This window comes from Phodopus roborovskii, unplaced genomic scaffold, assembly GCF_943737965.1.
Source record: "Phodopus roborovskii unplaced genomic scaffold, PHOROB, whole genome shotgun sequence".
NCBI classification, from domain to species: domain Eukaryota; kingdom Metazoa; phylum Chordata; class Mammalia; order Rodentia; family Cricetidae; genus Phodopus; species Phodopus roborovskii.
This window is the reverse complement of record NW_026126485.1, coordinates 16,134,064-16,157,464: the sequence shown is the minus strand read 5'-3', so window position 1 is coordinate 16,157,464 and position 23,401 is coordinate 16,134,064. Positions and strand designations below refer to the sequence as shown.

The window sequence follows — 23,401 nt, the reverse complement described above, 5'->3', positions numbered from 1 at the left end:
CTAACTGGATTTAAGTTCTAGTGACTGTAGAACCCTGAGGTGCTGGATTGAGAGCACAGCTCTTGGGAGTGTCCTCATTGGTACAGGAACAACCCTCCTAACAGAACACTGTGCCTTGGCCTTCATGTTTAATTTTCTTATCTTTGGAGTTCTCAGATTAGAGCTATTTCTACCAATTTTCCCCCATGTCACGCTTCTTATTTCCACAGTCACTACTTTGGCTAAGCCCCCCCCCCCTTTTTTTCCCGGTCCTGCATAAGTAACTTTTTTTTCTTTATTTTTTTTATTTAATTTATTATTTTACATGTTGATCCCAGTTCCCTCCCTTCCTCCCTTCCTTTTACCCTCTCTGCCCTCTCACATACTCCCTAACCACCCTCCCCTCCCATCCTCCACCCCAATTCCATATGTAGGGGAATGCCATCCAGGTGGGGTCATATAGATCTAACAGGTCATGTGAAGTAGGGACTAGGGCTTCTCTCCTGTCTCTAGGTTAAGGCAGGGGATGTGTTCGCAAGGTCCTTTTGTGCATCCTGGTTCCACTGTCTGAGGTCCCTTAGACTGCTCAGTCCTTCTGGCTGAGACCCATATTAAGGGGGCCCTGAGTCAGTCCCATGCTGGATTCCCAGCTATCAGTCTGGGGACCTGTTAGCTCCTCCTTGTTCAGGTCAGCTGTCTCTATGTGTTTCTGCAACCTGGTTTTGTCCTCTCCATCTGCATCTGGGTTCTAGTTCCACTCAGTGTTTAGATATGGGTGTTTGCTTCTGTTTCCAACAGGTACTAGATGAGGGCTCCATGGATAAGTTAGTTGTTGATCTCACTATCTGGGAAGGGCATTTATGGTAGCCTTTCCACTGATGCTCAAATTGTTAGTTGGCAGCAGTCTTGTAGGTCTCTAGACCTTTCTTTGGGTTCAATTTTCTCTTTGAACCAATACTGGCTCCCCCTTTTATGCTCTCTCTCTCTCTCTCTCTCTCTCTCTCTCTCTCTCTCTCTCTCTCTCTCTCTCTCATTTTAGCTCACCTGAATGCCTTCAGTTCCTCCTCACCAGTTCGGGTAAATGGCATCCAAACTGTTTACACCATTGCCTTCTAAATGCTCTTAAAACCCAGGTTTAGTCCCATGCTGGCTTCCCAGCTATCAGTCTAGTGGCCGTTAGCTCCTCCTTGTTCAGGTAAGCTGTCTCTATGTGCTTCTGCTGCATGGTCTTGTCCTCTCCATCTGCTTCTGGGTTTTAGTTCGACTCGGTGTTTATGTATGGGTGTTTGCTCCTATTTTCAACAGGCATTAGTTGAGGGCTCCATGGAGAAGTTAGTTGTTGATCTCACTCTCTGGGAAGGGCATTTATGATAGCCTTTCCACGGAAGCTGAGATTGTTCTCAGCCAGAAGGACTGAGCAGTCTAAGGGACCTCAGACAGTGGAGCCAGGATGTATCCCTGGTGCACAAAAGGACTTTGCGAACATATCCCCCATGGAGGGATAACTGCCTTAATCTAGAGACAGGAGAGAAGCCCTAGTCCCTACTACAAATGACCTGTCAGATCTACATGACCCCAACTGGATGGCATTCCCCTACATATGGAATTGGTGTGGGGGGATGGGAGGGGAGGGTGTTTAGAGTGCATGTGAGAGGGCAGAGAGGGTAAAAGGGAGGGAAGGAGGGAGGACTGGAGGGAGGGAGGGAGGGACGGAGAGGGAACTGGGATCGACATGTAAAATAATAAATTAAATTAAAAAAATGCTTTGACTCCAAAATTTAAGTTGAAGGACAAGTTACTAGGGAAAAGGATTTCTATTTTTGTTTCCACAGAAAATGAAAAGATGTGGATTCCTTCCAGACCAATGTGGTTTGATCACGCCAGACCGCCTGAAACAGAGTACAAGCTGATCCTACATTCAAAACAGCGGGAAAAAACAGCCCTACAGACTACAGCCAGGATATCTGAATCTTCTTCGAATCCCCCATGACAGTACCCCTTACCAGCAGGAAGTAGTTTGGAAAGAACGACGCCCAAATTCCCAAATATTGTGTATAAATGTTTGTTTTCATTTAATTGGACTTTGTTATATAAAATAAAATAACCCCCCCCCCCAGGTTTAGAAGTTTTCTCTTGCTTAAAAACTCACAAGTAGTTTCTAAATTCAGTTTCATCTCTTTGGCCTATATTTCAGGGTACTGTATGCTTTAACCTAGTACTTAAGTCAGTCTTGTTTCTCATTGTAAAACTATTTCTCTCTTATTCAAATTGGTTAACTGTCTTCTTGGAACTTATGCCACATGCTAATCCACAAAAAGCATCTTGTGCATATAAACACACTGTTCCTTTTGCAACATAACTGCTGTAATCTGTTCTAGACAAAGCTTGGAATTCAAAGTAGGTTAAAACTGTTACTTTTGTTGATTAAGCATGGCTTAATAGGAGAATTTCCTAATTCAAATTCATCTATTCCCTGGCAAAAATTGCATTATTTCCTTTCCAGATAACTGATAAAAAGTTTCCAAAGTTTAATTTTATAGGCTATTTACTTTCATAGACCTGGAGAGGTTTCCACTAATTGCTCTACAATATTTATTAGTTTTTATTTTAAAAAAATTAAAGAGTTAAAAATCTTTAATTCTCTCTCTCTCTCTCTCTCTGTACATGTGTACATGAGAGCAGGTGCCTAAGGGGGGGGGGTCAGAGGTGTTGGATCTGGTGGAGCTGGAGTTACAGGTTACAGGTAGTTGTAAGACTCCTTATGGGTTTTGGGGACCATATTCAGATTTTCTGCGAGAAGACTATGTATGCTATTGAACCATCTCTCCAGCCTGACTCTATACTGTAAGTTCACTGTGACTTATTGGTTAGTATTTTGTACCCAACAGAAAGTTCTTTTATCTACTTCAAACAACTTACTACTACTGGTGTTTTGTTTAGTAATTTATAGCTTCCTTTCAGCTTCAAGACAATCTAAACTCACCACAGAAATACTCCAAACAAGCAAATTGTTAGACATCTCAGCCAGACATCTGATACCATGTTAGCAGCTCATCTATCTCACCTCTTCCCATAGTACTAGCCTTGGTGGAAATGATCCCAAATGAAGGTTTCCTGTCTAGTGTTGCAAACCCTTTTGAGTACAAGTTTCATTTAACTATCTCATTTTGATTTCTACCTTCTATTCACTGTGGGACATTGTTTACTGACTTCAGAAACTACCTGTTGGCAGAGCTTGAGGGGAAATTATGATGACAATTACAACTATTTTATTAAAAAAAAGCTTTATATTTTAGCCCAGTCTTCTAAACATTAAATTCAAAGTTTAAGCTTTCAAATGCACAGTCAAAACTTAAATGGTAGAAAAGGTAGAGAAGGATAATAGAGCAATTTAGAAATGCAGCTGGAAACCATGGATGGACAGCACTTAACTGCATAAGCAAATCTACTTTCCTAATCTCTTACATGTTTACACATGGAACATTTAACTGGGACTTGGGAAGTTTGGCCACTTGATTTTGTAAGAAAAATAAGATCATAATTAAAGCCATAAGGTCTGGGTTTGACTAGACAGGTTTTGCCAATTTCAAATACAATAAAATCTCCTGACACCCTTAAGTTTTGTTAAACTCAAGACTGAAACAACTGTCACACCAGAAAAGTCAGAGCACTGTGAGGACATTGCATAATATAAATAAAGTGTGTGGTAAAGTGTAAAGCACTATATGGTTATCAACTATTCTTCCATCACTTACCATCAATCTATATAATTTATTTACTGAGAGACATCTATGGCTAAAACATACTCTTGAAAATTCATTCATTCAGAAACATTTGTGGGCACCATCTACAGTATGAGGATGACATTTTCCCCACAAGGAATTTGGATCTCAGCATGGAAAATACTGAAAGGCAAGCAATGGAGAAGAATGAAACACAGTAGGTGACAGGAAGAATTTGAGCACTTAGTTCAGGAGACTGCTACAAATATGTTTTGATTTTTACCCTTTCAAGATTATGATATATACTGTGAGTGTTGGCATACAGATGCAATATAGTATTTGGGGTAAGAATGTTCTGGAAACTGAAGAAAGAGGAAGAAAACTTTAACTCTCTAGATTCAGCAGTTACTTGATTTTGTGTTTTCTGTTACAAGATGTGCAGGTCAATGCTTATACTATGATGAGCATGCCAAGGGTAATGTACAATTCTAGGGAACTGACTAATTCCATACCAGCTTTACTCAGTTAAGACTGCATTTGGCAGACAAACAGAATGGTTTTTACAGTGATAACCTGAAAAAGCCATTAATCCAGTCTATGCTTTTATTAGTTGTGATAATTAAACTCTGAACTGATAAAGAAAAAAGAAATTCAGAGATACTACCAAGGTAAGATATGGAGATTCCTCACTGCCTGGAAATGGAACACCTACTTACTAAAGTAACAGAGAGAGGCCCTGGTTCATGGTAAGAAAATGACTTTATTATTAGAATTTTTTTGTGGATCATCTGACTGAATCTGTTCAACAAAGTAGATGTTTATATTTTAGGGCTTAGTAGAAAACACAATTTTGAGATTTGGAATTCCATAGACTATTAAAGTTGTAGAAGCCACGAGAATGATTATAAGGGGCCTAGAGCAGATTGGTATTTTAGGAGCTTTTTAAAAAAATCGTACTTTTTGTCATCTCTATAAAAACATAAAAATTCAGCTATTTTTGGGGACACATTAATATTTTCTTCACTGTGTGATAAAAGCATTGTGAAGGTACATGGAGCTTTAGGAGGCTTAACTGTGTTCTCTTTTATATTCAATTGTTTTCTAATCTGGCTTCTAACTGTAGGACAGACCCAGCAATTCTTTTAAAAAATGAATGTCAAGTCTGACCAACTGATGCATTTACTCTGTCAATTTTTACTATTTTACTGAAGCCTAAACTAAACATGATCTTTTCCAGAAATCTTTGAAAAGTTACCCTAAAAGCAATAACTACATTACAATAAAATAGGAAGATTCAAGTATCATATTTAGATAAGAAAGTCAAGATAGAATGCCGGAAAACACACCAAAATTATTCAATTTATAGCATCTATTGAAAGAATGTTATCTATGAGAGAATGAAGATGATTGTTTAAGAGTATAGGGGGCTATTTTGGGGAGTTAGACAACTTGGGACTTCACTTTGACAAGAGCTGCCTCTCATTAGAGCCCAGTTGAGGATCCAACACCTTTTTACATCTAAGAATGTGGCCATCTCATCTAAATCAAATTATGTAAAATAATATACCATGGATGTGTTTTTAAAATCAGTACAGCCTTTTTAGTTACAAAGACCATCTTAGTGGCTCTACCAAAATTTTCCAAAAGGATGAAAACATCTTTAAGTTTGTTCTTTTCTTCTTTTCTAAACAACAACATTAGTCAAATGGGCTCAGAGACCAGACTTAATTTTACTAGTGAGCTGAGATGCTGATTGTGACCATGTGATCTTGATTCTGTGTAAGCATCCTAACTTGAGATGTTTTTCCCTAATACTAAAGGTCAAGGAGATTTAACTCATAAGACTCAGAGGCATAGACACAGATGAGAAAGCAGTAAGGATTAAAATCTTCAAAAATACACCAGTAAGGAACAACTATTCTTTTAATTCCCAGTCTACCAGTTCATCCTCAATTATATACTAAAGTACAAAAATGGGTAAAAAAATGTGTGGATAAAGTGTCAGAACTATATACTGTTGGGGACCATCATCATCCTCACTACCTCAGGCCTCTGAGATAGATAATTACTGCCTCTTAAGAAGTAAGCAGAAAGTTCAGCAGAGCATTCCCAGATACAGGCATGTGGTTTTACAGCCAGTTAAAGAATATCTCAGGATATTCCTCCTGCTACAGTTTTACAGTCAGTTAAAGATTAGTTCAGGGCATTCCTTCTACTGACCCTTTCATCCTGCCCACTTGCAAACCCTGCTCACACTCTGCCTATGGTCCTATATAAGCCTCTCCTGAGAAAATAAAATTTGGCAGCTTGATCAGAATATGGACTTGCTGTCGTTCTTCTTTTCCCTTGTCCTTTGAGTCCCCTAGGTGTTTCCCAGTTCGTCGCTGACTGCCCCGTGGGTCAGGGCAATATACAAACTCACTTGACAAGATTTCTACCACAAAAGTTAGATATTTGGCTGTGATGAGAAAAATAAACAAAATTTATGTATCTATTGTTTGAAAGGAAGCCTGATTTTTATCTTCCATTCCACATACCCCTTTCTGAATGTCATTTTCTGTTTAGGTTTAGCACACTACTTGGCTGATACTAATAATCCTTGAGATTGCTTTCCTCTTGGCATGTGCATTACCCCCAGTTTTCTTCTTTTGCTACATATGAATATGCTATATATGGTCAACTAACTAAAGCTCACCATTTGATATTGGGCTGGTAAGCACAACTATTAATGTAGAAATGGTAAGTTTCAGTCTTGTGTGCTAACAAATGATTATACTAACAAACTACTATTACGGATGTCTTCTGGACTATAAGCAATCACAAAAAACCAAAACTGTGAAAAACCCCTGATATATTACCAATAATGCCAGGGCTCAAGAACTAATTAGAAAAGAAATCTTACAACTGTTTAGGGAAGAGCACATTATTTTCAAGTCTTCCCAACTGTAGAAAGATCAGTGCATACACAGCATCCCTTACTACCCATTAGTATATCTACCCTAGCATTCACGTGGTAGTTACATTTTCTTCCTCAGCAAAAGTTTCTCAAGCTGTGGGGATCAAGAAAAACAGCATAATAAATGCTTTGCTTTCCTAGCAAGGAATTTCAAACTCATGAATGATGAAGCAGAAGGAACTGTACATTCTTATGGCTTCCACACAGTGGAAATGGGCTGCTGAGTATTACTGATTAACTCATTGTGGGCAGAAAATTGTTTCTCATGCTTTAGGATTAGCTTATTCTGACCAGGAAGAACAAAAATAACACAAAGGAAAACTGCTTGAAATAGCACCAATTCCATTAATCTCCTCATCATCTAGGATGTATTAATTCTATGTAGGTCTCATTCAAAGATTTTCCCAGCAGGTTTAAAGTGCCAATGAAATCCCAGAAAAAACAGGCCACCCTTACAGATCTATTTACTTCTTTTCCTAGATGGTCAGGTCACCTTACCTTTTTTTTTTCTTTTTTTTTTTTTTTTTTAACATCCAAAAAGAGTCAGCAAAATGAGTCTTTTGTGCCACAGCAGCTTTTTGCTTCCTTTTAGTTGTGAGATGAAGGGGTATAACAATTCAGTGATTGCTAAAGGTACATCTTTACATACATTCTGAGTAGACTCATGCTGTGTTGTGAGAGAAACCTAGGTATACAGTACTGGTGACACTTAGTCCTATCAAAAAGTGCCTCTGAAATGTTACTATATGTATGACCTACAACTTAAGTTTAGCTTTTGAAAAGTGTGTCCTGTACATATAGTGATATTTTATCCTATAGACAAGAAGCACTGTGGAATGAGTATTATAACCAAGTTAAGAAATGAAACTACTTATCTTTGTGTGAGTGTGTGGTAAGAACTAGGGATCCCATTTAATTGTAGGTCTGAAATAGAGTCTGAGAGTTCAGGTGATATTCATGCTGATAGTGTGAAGACCACACCTTGAATTGGCAAGATCAGCAATGAGAGTCCATTGGGGTGAAGTCACAGAAATCACAAAAATATAATAAGGATGTAGAAACTGCTTGCACTAAAAAGAACTGGCTCCTTACTTGGGTCTGAAAAGTAACTAAAAGCTGGACAAAAACATAGTCTATCTTTACTGTTTCTACTTTACTTTGGGGCCACCTGCTAACTTTTGTATATATTTAAGCATGGTGTAATAGCTGACACTGTCAACTTGACAGGATTCACAATCACCTAAGAGCCAGACATCTGGGGCTATATGTGAGGGAGTTACTTGCCTGGGCCTGAGGTGGGACGGCCCACACTAAATGTTGACAGTACCATTCCTGCATTCAAAAAAAAAAAAACAGGGAGGACATGAGCTGAGTACAGCTTTCATCTCTCTTTGTTCCTGGCTGGGGATACAATGTGATCAGCTGCCTCACACTCTTGCTATCAAGATTTTCTTGCCACAATGGACTTTATTATTGAACTGTGAGCTAGAATAAACCTTTCAAGTTGTTTTTGTTAAGTATTGTATCACAAGAGGGTAACTAATATACATGTCAACCTGCCAAGGTGCATTTACCTAGAAACTACAATATCTAACTATTTTCATTCTTCTTCAAAGCTAAAGTCACAAAGGTAAGAGAAAATGAGATACCTTACTGTCAGCATACTATAGTGACCAACATATTCCTGATCTCCAATCGGTGCCTAAATGTCTTTAGCCAAATCTTCCTAAACCTTCAGTCACCACAGAGTTCAGGAACAGCAGGCCCACACAGGACAAACCCCTTGAGGCAGTTTTTCATGATGGCAGGTTTGCACCTTAAGCACCCATAATCATCTTCTGAGAAACAGCTTGTCCCTTCAAGTAAGAAGGACTCTTTGGGTCATCTGTAGAACTAGAACTGAGAGAAGGGCCACAGACTATAGTTTGGTCAAGACAGTTTAATTATGCATATCTCTAAGCCTGTGCCACAATTTTCCTCTATTTAAATGTGAAGCTAATGTCAGTTTGTGAAAATGAAATTGGGGTCACTGGACCTTTATCAGTTTCTCTTCCCAATGCACACTGATTAAATCCCCTTTGTCTGCTTTTCCTGATTAGTATCACTTGTTCCTTTAACTGATGAACTGGCTAAGTCTAGCTTATTGGGCTAGCTGAGGCCAGTGCTTCTGCCTTAAAACACCAGTTACAGAAAAATAAAACTTGGTGTTTGTTCATCAGTGCCCAGTCCTTGAAGCTGATACTGGCTATTTCTTTAACTAGCAGTTCTGAAACTTACCTGGCACTGGAACCAATTAGGAAGCTTTAAAATACTGATGCCAGGTTCCCATCTAAGAAAGACTCTTACTTAATCTACTCACAGTATACCTTTGGCATACATAGTTTTAAAAGCTTCCCAAGCAAACAAAACTTTATAGACAAGTTTGGGATCACTGCCCTAGTTGTACATTCAAATAGACTTGAGGTGTAAGGGTGGCTTTCATTTTCTTCACCAATGGTATGAACTTGCATACTTTATGGCCATTTTAGGTAAATGGCTAGAAAGATGACTATTAATCCTTTAGGTCTTCCTCAGAAAATGAAAATGAGGAAAAAACATCAACAGCCTCCTATGAAGTAGGAAAACCCAAGAATATAGTGGTAATTTGGACTTTGAATTTCTGGCATTCTTTAAAATAATGTGCTTGGCACAATTGTATAGGGAAACTGTGAGATCATGACATGATTTGTTGTTCTATCTCCACCAATATTTTGTTGTGCTATCGTTAGCACAGAAACTATCATGTGACCTTCTGGGTTTCAGTTTCTTTATCTATAAAGTAGGTGGGTTGGCTAATATAAGCTCCTGCAGTACGTGAACTATCATTAGATTTAACCTACTTTCTTTCCTCTATATGTCTTATTCTTCTGTTGACCCACATAACAAAATGAAACAAAGAAACCTATTTTAATTAGCTAGAGGATTTCCTGAGATTTTGACTCTGATTTTCGGCACTGATAAATTTTTGTTAATGATCTATGAATGTTTTACATTTGGTCAACTGTGACTCAGGAGTGACAAGTCACTTTATAACTGTGATTCTCTAGCAAGTGATTCAGTGGAACTGTGGCTATGTTTATCTTCTGAGCTACACACGAACAAAAAACAATATAAAACACAAAAATGGAACTAATAAAAATTCAGGTTAGAGTTTATATACCTACTTAAATGACAGCTTATAAATTAATAGTTCATAAGTCAGATACTAGCAATGGATTAGAAAGTCACGATGAGCTAAACCTCAATTAAATGACATATTGTCCTCTATGTTACTTAGTAAGCAGTACTCAGAGGTTTTGCTTTCCATGGTCAAATACAGCCCTGAAACAGTAAATGGAAATTTCCAGAAGTAATTTGTTTATTTTTAAATTAATTTTACATACCAATCACAATTTCCACCCCTGCCTCCACACATCCAGAAGTAATCTGTAAAATTTAAATAACCATACCATTCTGAGCTTTATGCTGAAATGCTGCTCAGTACTTCCCTGACTGTGAACCATTCCTTTGTCCAACATACCAGTACTGTTAGGAATCAGCAAAAGAACAAGTACTATAATGTATGAATTTAAAAGTATTTTTGCAAGAAAAAAATTACATACAGGGCTCATTACCATGAAGTTTCAGGTGTAAAGCGGGGGTAATAGAACCCATCTCCCATGGGTAAATATACTTTTTATTTGCATCAAGTTGGATAAGGTCATAAAAGATATTCATTCATTTGATTTTGTTATTTAAAAATACTTTATTATGTATACATACTTTAATTCTCTTAATCTTAACAGGTTCTGGTTGAAAAAGGCAACCAGAAACAGAAAGTAAATCATTAATATTTTATTATTTATATATAATCAGATAAAGGTAGGTAGATAGATAGTGCTCTTGGCCCATTTCCAAGGACACAGTAAAAACAAACACTATTACTATTTGAGGTTTTTTTAAGCTTTGTTTTTAGTTTATATGTATAAGTGTTCTACTTGCATGCATACCTACACATTACATGTCTGAAGTGGTCATGGAAGGCAGAAAACGGTGTTGAATTACCTGGAACTGGAGTTACAGTTGGTTATGAACTATCAAGTGGGTACTAAGAATTGAACCTGGGTTTTCTGAAAGAGAAACCAGTGCTCTTAACTGCTGAGCCATATCTCCAGGCCCTAATTATAACTTTTATAGATTCAATATGTACTATTATTTTATTAGATTATTTAAAGCTTGAAAACCACTGAAAAGCAGAAGTCATGTACACAAACATTAATAGAAGCAAAAATTTGATAGACACATACTTATCCTGATGTTCTGTAACTACTTTTCTGCTCTACAGCTAGCATATAAAATACATGAAATGACAGTAATTTATTTGCAACTTCCCAATGTCTATGACTTGCTAACAATACTTCTGTTGTACACTGAACATCACAGACTACTTAGTACAAAGTATGTCACATAGTTCCCTGTTATGCACTTGAAAAAGTGCTCTTCGAAAGAAACAATAATACTGTATTTGGGCAAGCTGGTAAACTGCTCAGTTCACAGAGTAAAATAACATGGCTGAAGTCACTGAGTGAAGCTTTCAGAGGTAAAGATGGATTTACTGTCATTCTGTACCTCCTGTCACTGAAGTGTGACAGTGCCATAGAAAGTGTGGGCCTAAAGGGGTGGCAAAAGTTATCTTATCCTAAACATGACTGCTCCTTTAAATTCATGAAAACAAGAGATCACAATGAACAGAAAGATTAACATTCCATTCACTGCTTCATCTCTTAATGGGAACAGGAGGGCAGACTTGAGTACCTCTGCAGACTGATTATCTGTGTCCCCAGTGCAGCAGTCCCTGGTTTCTCGGGCAGGTGAGGGCTGTATTTAGTGTCATTACACTGTCTCTAAGGAATCTGCTATCTTGTTCTGTTTCTCAGAGCCCTCACCTGTGTTCAGTCTCTCACAGGCAGTGGCAGCAGAGCAGCAGAGGTTTCTGAAATGGTTTTGAAGACTTCACTGTATAAATCTAAGTTTCCTCCTCAATAAAACCACAGGGAACACATAGCTGCTTTCTGAAAGCCCCCAAATGTATCGAGTGTGGTAGGTTGTGATGGTTGTGGGTAGGTTAAAACTTGTAGTTGTTTCCACATTTTTAAGTCAATGACCATGATTCGTTTTTCTTGTTGCTTCAACCTTAAGAGGTTTTGCTTAGTCTTGTGAGATAAGCCTCAGGCCCTGTCATGTCTTTCCCCCCACTAGGAACAGGGGAACAGAACAGTAGGGGAAATGTAGCCAGGACAGTTGGGTAGAAATAGGTCTTAGAATGCAGATGGTGGGCTGGCAGTAAACCAATGTGTATATAAAGAAAAGCCCTTTAAAACATGAATCTCATGGGACAGTGTTGGTAAACTATACTCCTCTGAACAAAGGAGTTTTTTAATTTATTTTTTATCTTTGCAAAGCTGTACTTCTTAGAATAATGGATGTTTTCAATATTCATATTCCTCTTGGAGAACACTAACAGCCTCATATTTGAGTTTTGAACAAACTTCTTGCTTTGCCTACAGTGTTTTATATGACCTGTGTCTGCTAGATAGTATGGTTTCATGTCTGGGGCAGAGCTGAGCCGCATACTCTGCCGCATATGCTGCAGCAGGATCTATCAGCCCATGGTGTGAACATGTGTGGAGATGTCTATATGACCTTCTGGTTTCAACTGCTGGTGCCATCCTGAACAGCTGGAACCTGCATAGCTGTTCTGATTTCACTGACAGATCAGCACACTACACTACAGTCTGCAATAGGATAAGGGCTGAGGACTTTTGATTACTGTGAGATAGTACTCAAAGGGAACGCCTGGAATCTTGGCAGTCTCTGTTGGAAGGAATGAGGACTGCCATGCCAGATAGGGTCCATTAACAGTAGAAACCCCTTCATTGACTTTATAATCCAGATCCTCAGCTTTGAACCTGAATGCCTGTGAACTCAATTACCAGTTGGGTAATCCAAACAGGATACTCATTTTTTAAAATTTTATTTTTTGAGTTTCCATGTTAGCAAAATCAAGCAATTCAACCTGTATTTTCTGACACTGTAGTCAAAGTTAAAATATAGTGTTGGAACTACCACATGGGCAATTTATCAGGAGTATGATTTCAACTGTTTTTATTTTTTGCATATGCCTATGTGTATGGTGTCCACATGTGTATGTGTGTATGTATATATAACAGAGTTTATTTCTCAGTGCATGTATATGTATAAATGTATGTAGAGGTTTGAGGTGGAGGTTAGGAGTATTCCATGATTGTTCTCCACCTTATTCACTGAGGCAGGTTTTTCCATTGAGCCCATAGTTTGTTGAGCTAGTTTAGCTAACCAGATTGTTACTGGATACTGTCTCTAACTGTGTCTGCTAGAATTACATGTCCACTTGACATTTACACAAGTGCTAGGGATCTGAGTTCTAGTCCTCAAGCTTGTATGGCAATGCTTTTTTACTGTGCTGTATTGTTTCTCCAAGCCATGCTTCCACTCTCTAAAATACTGTCTAAATCCACCCAGAGACACAGATACTAGAGTCCTAGAGACTAACCTGTTCTATTTGGTACTGCTTTGCTTTAGGAGGTCAGAGAAATGAACTTGAACTTTGGCACTTTAGTGTCCTCTGTTTAACGAGGTGAATGCTAGTGATATTCCCACAAAACATTTCTAGAAAGGATAATAGAGTATAACCCCATAAACCTAGTTACAAACAGAGATGACTCACCTTTCTTAACTGGGGACAAGAATCAAGTAGATAAAAGAAGTCCACTAATAATTCTAAAACCTTATTAGGTTAAACATCTTTCCAATCTAATCTAACCAAAGGTTGTAGACAAGGAAGTAAGCTGACTTGACAACATTCATCTGCTTCCTCTGTCTTTTTGCTCCTTGATGGAAAAATTATGAGTGTTAAGCTACCTGTAGGTTCTTAGTAGGAAAAGGGAAGCAGGTACCTAGAGAATTTCAAAGTAGATAGTAAAGTTCTGTGTAATCCAGATTGTTCTACATAAAGTAATCTCCAAATACTGAAGGAATTCAAGTCAGACTAAATAGGACATGACTACAGACAAGGCATAGAAGGCAGAGTACAATAATTATGTAAAACTGGAAAAGACTCCTTTCAGAGTCTTTTAGTCCAACACTTTGATTCTGCAGGTGAAGAAGGAAGTAATTTCAAATGTGTTGAAGTGCTTGCAGAGGAAGGGATGACAGCAGGGATGTGTGATGCGTCCTCATGGGAATCAATGATAGGAATAATGAAGAAGATAAAAAGTATTTGTCATACTGTCCTTTTTTTGCAATCTCTCACATATACTGTTCTCTGTTTTTCTTTTCATTCCAATGACTTTGACAGCTATAATGGCATTTTGAAATGCCATTTTGTTATAAAAACAATTTTAATAGTTTATGCCATAATACTAATGAGACATCCTGAGCACCTGTGTATAGTGCCATTACACTCAAAGTAGGCACAAAAATACACAAAACTTTTCTGTTTCCCCTCTTATGTGACCAGTGACTTCTTTTGTACTAAGAAGACTGGGCTGAGCAGTGGGGTTCTCTGTTTTCTTTTGACCAGGCTCTTCCATTCTCTGCTTCTTGGTGGATGAGGGAGAACTTTGGAGTTCCCAGGAGAACATTCTCCACTTTTATTTTGGAAGCCTCAAGCTTGAGGCTATGAACTGGCAAGACTGTTTCAACTGAACATAAGTCTTCTGAGCCATGCACAGTTTCCAATAAAGGATTAATGCCCTGTCCCTATGCAGGTGACAAATTCTTATGGAAATCTTGTACTACAATAATGGAGTTTGAACAATCATTTTGGTTTTTTTTTTTTAATTTTTATCTTTGACCCCCTAAAACTCTTTCTTTGCAATTCCATGGAGACCTTTAATCAAATTCACAGATGCCTTCTTCTCTGATTTTCTTTTCAAGTTTTATCAATCTTTTGGGATCTAAGGTCTTAAAAGTGAGCTTAGCATTACAAATTTCCTATTGAGCAATTGTAGAAAAATGGTGTTATTTAAGATCTATTACTTTATTTTGCCAGTGTGTCACTCTCTCAAATGTCACAAATAATCAAGTCATAGTCCTTTTCAAAGGATAATAAAGAGCAATTTGGAAAGCTGATCAGGAACCAGTGCCAGGGCATTTACACACATTCTCTCATAAAGCCTCTCAAGAATACTATTATTCAGGCATGTCACCAAGACTGTTTACTACATAAAACAGAAAAACCACCTACAGAATTCTGTTTTTATTTATCCCTTTTTTCATTCTTTTTAAAAGATGTGTAGCTGGATCTCTACTTTTATCCTGTGCTAGCATTTTCAACTTTTTAGCACTAAAGAACTCTCATTAATTTTCTCTTGTACATTTCCTTGTATTGACTAGGCTATGTTTGAAAAGTACCTTGATTTTCATTTCATTTAATCAGAGACAACACAGTACCTCCCAGGCAAAGCTTCTAAGAGTTGATTGCCAGCTCAAAACAAACATCCTGCTATTCAGGTGGTATGCAAAACTTTACAGTGGGTGGGATTGATGGGGGATGTCCTTATGTATATATGTTTTTTTTATTGGTCGATTTATAAAACACTGTTTGGCCAATAGCCAAAAGAGACAGGAAGATAGGCAGGACTAGGAGATGAGGAGAATTCTGGGAAAGGTAGATAGAGAGGGGCCAAGATGGGATGCCATAGGAGAAACAGGTCCGGGCATTCTCTGGTAAGCCAAGACCACATGAAAATACATAGATTAAGAGTTATGGGTTAATAATTAAGAGAGAGAGCTAGCCAGTAAGAAGCTATAACCATCAGCCAACAGCTTTATAATTAATGTCTCTGTGTGCTTATTTGGGGCGGAAAAGTGGCAGTATGGGCCCAGGCGGGAAATAAAACTCCAGCAACATGGAATAAATAATTACCTATGGTCTTTAAACATTTTATTTATTTAATTTTTATTATGGTATAAATATTTTGCCTGCATGTATATCTGTGTGTCTATTGTCCACAGAGGTGAAAAGAAGGCACTTGATCGCCTTGAGTAGGAGGTATAGATAGTTGTGAGGCACCTCCTCACATAGAACCCTATCCTCAGGAGTTATGTGGTCATGGTGTCTTCTCACAGCAATAGAAACTACAGAAGAAAAACAAAAGTGGATGTTCAGGTTTATACATTCTAAGAAAGTATACTTTGAGTTCTGGGTGGCTGCCTAAAAGAGTTCACAGCTATAGAAGCCACCTAGTAGAAACAATGACTTTCAAGGTATCTCTCTCTCCAGACTCCAGGATATTTACAGGTAACATGCCATTTAGTTACCAAGTCTTCTTTTAAGGTGTATGGCAGGAATCATCACTATTTAATGGCAGTTTTGAAGTGTTCTTTTACAATGATCAATGCACCAGCCAAGACTTTCATTGAAATATAAGGCTTATTATTGTACAGAGGAGCTGAGTCAATGGATGAGGCCCAAGAAAAGTTACTATAGTGAAGCAATTAAGAGTATGTTGGCAGATCCTAGAGCCTTCATCCAGTAGCTGATGGAAGCAGAATCAGACACCCACAGCTAAACACTGAGCCATACTCCTGGAATCCAGTTGCAGAGAGGGAGGGGTGATGAGCAAAGGGGTCAAGACCAGGCTGCAGAAACCCACAGAGACAGCTAACTTGAATAAGGGGGAACATATGGACTCCAGACTGATAGCTGGGAAACCAGCATAGGCCCGACCTAGACCCCCTGAAATTAAATTTTCTATACCTATTTATTGAAAAATTACTTAGTATAAACATGGTACAATCATTTTCTTTTTGGTGATTCAATTACAAAGGGCAATGGTACTACTCTATATTCATTAGTATCCAGAAAAGTACTGGGAAAACAATAAAAAATTACTAAGTATTTGTTGAATGAATGGATACATATTTTATACTTCCCATGGCACACGATTTGGATGCAAATGGAGATGCAAATCTACTTATATATATGTTTTGGCTATTTATAAAATAAATTTATATAAAGGGCACCTGAGAAGACATTTATTCATGTTGGTCTAGTTAGGTGTTAATTCAAATAGCATGATTTTTTTTTTGGGAGGGGGGTCCATGATATGTGGTTATAAGAGCTGATGCATTTTATGACAAAAATAATAATGATGATAAAGGTAAAATCATAATCATGACTGAGAACAAAGACATTAAATACTCATTAATATTTAGGAGAAGTGCTTCAAAGAAAATGAGTGACTCAAAATATATTATAATGGGCAAACTGAATTTGGTTCCAGGGAGAGCCCAGTTGTTCTGCAGAAAAGAGTAACTCTAGCATTCTACTGTTAAGGACATGTAAAAAATTCTATAGATAGTTTAATCAATTCCATTTGGAAGGAAGTTTCCTATCCACAAGGGTAAATTATTTCTTCCAGGGCATCCAGAAAAGGGCCCATTCCCATCATGTGGGTGAACATAATTGTCCCAGGAGGCTATTTTATTTTCAGCTTCTTCCTACTGGATCAGGATCATTTGTTTTTGTAACTCAAATATATATGTAGTCCTTGCTCACACTGCATGTAATGTTATAATACACCTTTCAATATGACTCTGCTAACATGGAGTGCTCTAAACAAATGTTTTCTTAGGGCAATATCTCCTTAATATAAACTGCATTTAATAAAATTGGTAGTGATTCTAAAAAGAAAAGGATAAGGCATATTCATAAAAATGACTGAAAGAAATTTATGATGAATATTTTACAAGACATTTAGATTTCAGATTCCTCTTTGCTGCTAAGGTTTAAGAGCTTTCTCAAAATTGTATTCTATATTATTACATCCTTAATTAAATTAATTTATACAGATAATTTTCTACAGATACCACTGTAGATTTCAATCCAAAAGTCTTATTGCCATAGACAGTGTGTGTTAAGACCTTGAGAAAAGTGGCACATGGCACAGTGCTATCACTGGCACGAGGATATTTGACTCTAACATGGGTGCTAGAAGTTTCTCTATGCCTCAGATTTCTTCACTTTTAGTTTTTAATTGAACTAAATAAACCATATTAGTGAAAACAAAAGTACAAAATCCAGGTTGCCATCATAAGAACGTCCTTTCTGGGATGCACAGTGGTAGACCCTGGCATTCCCTCTGAATGATACTGCCCTGCTTGTTGTGGCTGCTTGAAAGGAGACCATTGCTGAGAGTGGTTGCCCAAACATGTAATTCAAGCACTGGGAAGCTAAGGCAAATTTGAGACCAGCTTGGGCTGTGCGATTTTTTTGCCTCAACAAAGAAAAAAAGGATACTATCTTTTTTGTTGTTGGTTTTTATTTTTGAGATTGTAATTTAATCATAATGTTTCCCCTTTCCCCTTCCTCCCCAAAGCCTCTTATATAACCCTCTGAAGGGACTCTAGCCTTTTCCACCATTTTCTCTGTCTTAATAAAAACTGTTAGATTACATTCCTAAAGTTAGCCATCAAGGTCTATTTATTCTCTTATTTGGCTGCTTCCGCCAAGATTGACTACCAAGGTCCAGTTATCAAAGAATTAGTGTCCAGAAATAAAAGCTCCCTTTAGTTCGCCTAATTAACATGCACAATTAAAATTAAACAACTTATTCTAACAGGGTTTACCTTTATAAACCACAATTTGCCTGTAGGCCACATCTGTCTACTCTCTATTCAGAGGCAGTTCTTTGTCAACCGCCTCCTGGAGAAATATCTTTTTCCTTTTCCTTGTTCCTTTCCCTTTTTCCCTCATCCTCTATTTCTTGTCTTTATCATTTATTCCCTTCCCCTTGTCCTTCTGGGGCAAATAAATCTCTTTTGTGCTGAGAACTTGGTCTTGGGGGTCCTGAGCTGATACCTTTATCTGCTCTTTTTGGGACATTATGATTGTAAAAATTATGATAGATATATTCTCTGTGTGTATGGTATTGGGAATTGAATCTGAAGCTCTGCACATAATGAGGTTAGAACTCTGCAACTGGGATATACTGTATCGTTACCATGAAACGAGACATTCTTTAGACCTAGCACATCACACCTTAAGATAGGAGGCAGCCCAAGTTTTCCCAAGAACATAAATGGCATAGGAATAGAAAAGTAAATAAAATACTGCTGCAGGAAATATAATGGCTTATTATGTATCCTAGCCTATGCACACAGGGCTACAATATTCTCCACCAGACTATAAGAGTATTACTTACTGAGGGCCTCAAGTAAGTGTGTGTATGTGTGTGTGTATATGCATGTGTGTGTGTATGCATGTGTGTGTGTGTGTGTGTAAAATTTCCATATTATGTCAGAAGTAGAACAACACTAAAATACAGATCAAGTATGTATTAATTGTCTACTGTCCCTCAGCTAGACCAAGTAGAAGTAGTCTTGTCAGTATATAGCCATATAGTACCTGGGACACAGAAGTTGCTCAGTAACTACTTGTGATTTATTAACCTCATGAAGTATTAGTAATAAATGAACATTGTAAATTAATCTGCTGCTTAAGCATTAAGCAACCCCTTCTAGAAGAGAGGCTGATCGAATGAAAAACAAACAATTTATACTTTCATTTTTTTCTCTCAGGGTGGAATTTCTGGATTAGCTTCCTTTGTTTCTACTACTCTATTTCTAGAGGTTTGTGTTGAACATGGAGATATAAAATCTAGGGGTTTTCTTAGTTACACATTTCTCAGAACAGTCTTAAGATATACATCTTGGGTTACCAGGTCTCCAACTCTTCACTTCAGTCACATCCTACTTAATGAAAAAGAGGGTGCTTCAAAGTTCAGTCAAAGAGCAGACACATCAAACTGACTGACAGATAGCCCTATTGTTGGTTTTTATCCCTCCTGCACTAACCAAGTTCTTTGCTTCTTTTGAGATGGGAAACTGGTGCTTCAGAGCAAAAGAAAACCCCCGACATCAGTCAAGTTCCACTGTATTATAAAATTTCCTTAGGATACAAAACACGGACTGTACAAGAAAGAAAAATTTATACTATTTGATCTTGTTATAAATTGAAAGTTTTTGGACATGTTAGAAAAGAGGCAGCAAGTAACAGACTTTATCCACAGGAAAATGATTACAACCAGAAAAGATTTAAAGTGTCAGCAGATGATATGCTTTTCTTTGTCCCTTTTATTTTTATGCACAAAGAAACTGAAGGCATATGGCAAAGTACATCATTAATTTCTTATTAACTTTACAACATGAAGGCAACCAGTTAAAATAGTCATGCTCAACTTTAAATAACTAAACTTACTGGGTATTTAATGAGAGATTAGCACAGCAGGGTTTCTGCTAAATTAAGCCATGACTTCACGCCACAGTGGGAAAACAGGTGTATATTGGTTTAGAATTATGGAAATGTTGACTAATTCTAAGGCTTGTAATCAAACAGCAAGGTACCCTGTAATATTTTTTTTCTCTAAGAATATGCATTAATCTTTTATGCCTGGTCCCATTTCTTCCTGTCTACCAAAGGCTCACAACTGAAAGGCAACTACTTTTATGTCTTTGCTGCAGCTGTTAAGAGAGATGTTTTTAAGGCAAAGCTACACATAAATGCAAGATGTGAGATTCTATCCCCAATGACCACAAATGAAAAGGTAAATGTGACAATTTAAATCTTACTAATCATATCTGACTTCTCAAATTTTTGTTTAACCTGCTTCAAGTAACTCACTCAGCCTAAGAACCTGAGATGGATAAAAAGAAAAATATTCCACTGATTGTCAAACTCCTAGTTTACTTACTTAAAAAATTAAATTTATTCTTTACTTTATGAATATGGATGTTTTTCCTGCATGTGCCTGGTGCCCATGAAGGAGGCCTGGGAAAGCCACCATGTGGGTGCTGGGAATTGAATCTGGGTCCTTTGGAAAAGCAGCCAGTGTTCTTAAATGCTGAGCTATTTCCCCAGTCCTTGTCCCCCCCCCCCAACTTATTGTCCTTAATTACAGGTTTCCAAAGTCTCTATTCTTGAATTCAAATTGCAGAATTTTAGAAGAAAAAAAACCTGCAATATTTGAAGAACATACAGAAGGGCTGGTTGTTTGTAAGAAACAGAATTCTGTTCTTTACCCCAAATAATAGTTGCCAGTACTTCTGTGCATTTCAATATATCTTGTTCATATTCACCTCAGGTTTCTAGTAAAGTGTACTAATCATCAAATATTATGTATGGAAAAGGAAAAAATACTGTCAGTTTGTTATCTTCTGCTCTCTGTCAATACAAAGCCATAAATTGGGCACTAAAATAATGATCTTTGGTCAGCTGGGTTCCTGGGTTCCTGGAGAATACTTTGCAGAGAAAGATGGCATAAACCAAATTATGTGGTATCTAACTATACTATTCCTTATATGGTAAATAGTAGCTCATGACTGAAAATAATTTTTAATGCATCAAGAAGGGATTTTGTGTGCTAATTGTTGTAAAGCTTTTACTTTTATGAGAAGGAAAATAAAGTAGCCTAGACACATGAAAGTTAATTTTCTTCTGTTTTTTTAAGACAGTAAATATTTGCCTACAACTTTTTAGAATTATATTGGAAAATTTTAACTTACATAAGAATGAGGCTTGAATACTATTACATTTTAAGTCAGTAAGGAAAGAAGACTTAACAAAAGCCACCTCTCTAAAAATCACTTTGGAAGTTTTAGGACAAAATAGTTCCACCACAGAAGGATCGTTTTGTCACCACACATTTGCTCTTCTATGATTTGTTCAGATGAAAAAGGGGAAACCAAAAATGTAGGGCTGAATAGCTGTGTTCCCTAATTTATGCTCTTGGTGATCAATGAGTGTGGTGTGGTGACAGTTGCCTATAATCTCTGCATCCATCCACAAGTTAGAGGTCAATGTGGGATATTTAGTGAAAAGTTGTCTCAAAAATTCATTTACCCAAAAAGAAGCTCATATTTTGAAAATCTTTTGCTAAGCATCTTTCTACTATGGACATATGTTTTTCAGTGGGCTTAACATGAATTACACAAATTCTATCTTTTGGTGAAACAGAACAGGAGGAGAAATACACACGTGTGCCCATATCAGTATGTGATGCACATAGTTTACATATGTGTACAGGGACAGATAAGTAAACAGACACTAAAATTATACCCTGAAACACCAGGAACATTTTATCCTTTCCTTCTTACTAAAACATGTTTCAATAAAATCATGGTACTTGGATAGCTTATGACAGGTCCTTTATTAGAACAAATACATATCATTATGATATTGAATTAACTTACAACTGACATTTCAGTAAATGGAGGAAATACTATATAAACAGTAAAGGACAATTTGTGCTACCATGCAATGTATAAAAGTCCCACAAAAATCTGATAATCTTGACAAAGATGTCATATGCAACATCAGTTCATTTCTAATCACTGTACTAATTATCAGCTATTACTAGGAAGGAAATAAAAACAAGAACTGGAAGCTTTCCATTCTCTGTCTACATCAACATGAAGGCACACATTTGACATTAAAACATTGACTTGTTAACCACCACTGACTGTTTAGAAGTCATTAGGAGCTTTAATATTATGTCTATACAGAGTATATTCTGTCCCTTCGAATGAAAATCTAAAGACTAGATTTTGAAAAGGGGATCCTGGAGAGTAAAAGCTTTTCCATTTTCGTTTGTTTTCCTTGTGTGTGTGTGGGGGTTCCTACCACCTTTAAAATCTTAAACCAACCCATACTTTTTGGTAGCTGCTGTACCCAGTGGGGTCACTCTGATTTCCAAACCAGAAGACATGCTATTTGAGAATTCTTCCCATCAGTGTTAATGCAAGCCTTCTTTGTGGGACGGCTGGCTAGTCTGGTGATCACAGGGAACAGAGGGGTCGGAACATATTCTTCAAAAGACCAAAGCCATTTTTGGCACTAAGGACCCATAACTAGACCCTTTAGTTGAAAGGACCATTTTCAAGCAATAAAGTGATTTTGGTATAAAAGCAAACCGACTCACCCCAGGTAAAGTTTTAATATTGTGCAGTGCATTCTGGGCCTCAAGTGCAGCTTTTCTTGTATAAAATGTTACGAAACAACAACCTACAGAGAGAAATGAAAAGGTTTTAGAAATTTCTGTGAAGGCTTTGCTTAGATATAATGGAGACTGTGGTGAACAAATAATCTACTTAAAAGGATGCACAATTTAAAAATAATGAAGCACATGAGAGCAGTAATAACAACATCTCAAGCATTTACACAGTGCCTTTCATCCTAAATCACATTTATTAGCTTTACCTGTATTGGAGACCAATTCATAGCCCCTTTACTAACTACTTGGGATACAGCTATTTAGAAGTGTAAGTAGGAGGTAGAAGAAGGAGGGCAAGGTTTTAATGCGACTTGGACCATAGTGATGACAATAAAGAAAAGTACTTAACCATAGTAAAATTTGCATAAACATATTATCTATAATTTTCTTAGAGTATCTCTTGAACACCACATTTATAAAACACCTTCTAAGCTTAAAGATTTAGAAATCTGGATAGATAGGAAGGTTCTGAAAAGCTGGGATAGTGCCTTATCTTATCTTTGCCATAGAGTGCATAAAGCCAAGTTCTGTGCATAGTACCAATCATCAATCCTTGTATGCTAAAAAATGATTAGCTAATTTTAACCAATTTAACATTAACTTGAACCAGGCATGATGGTGCATACCTTTAA

The 23,401-nt window shown here is 37.3% G+C and overlaps 1 protein-coding gene across 28 annotated transcripts in view; it reads right to left on the bottom strand.

The window, feature by feature from the left end:
- The window catches only part of Celf2 (CUGBP Elav-like family member 2), an 802,630-nt gene that overhangs the window by 85,144 nt on the left and 694,085 nt on the right, over positions 1-23,401 (bottom strand). For all 28 annotated transcript variants that reach the window (XM_051194866.1, XM_051194862.1, XM_051194867.1 and 25 more), the window contains one exon: positions 22,698-22,780. In XM_051194866.1, the coding sequence (XP_051050823.1) occupies positions 22,698-22,780 (83 nt within the window). The remainder of the gene's footprint in view (positions 1-22,697; positions 22,781-23,401) is intronic.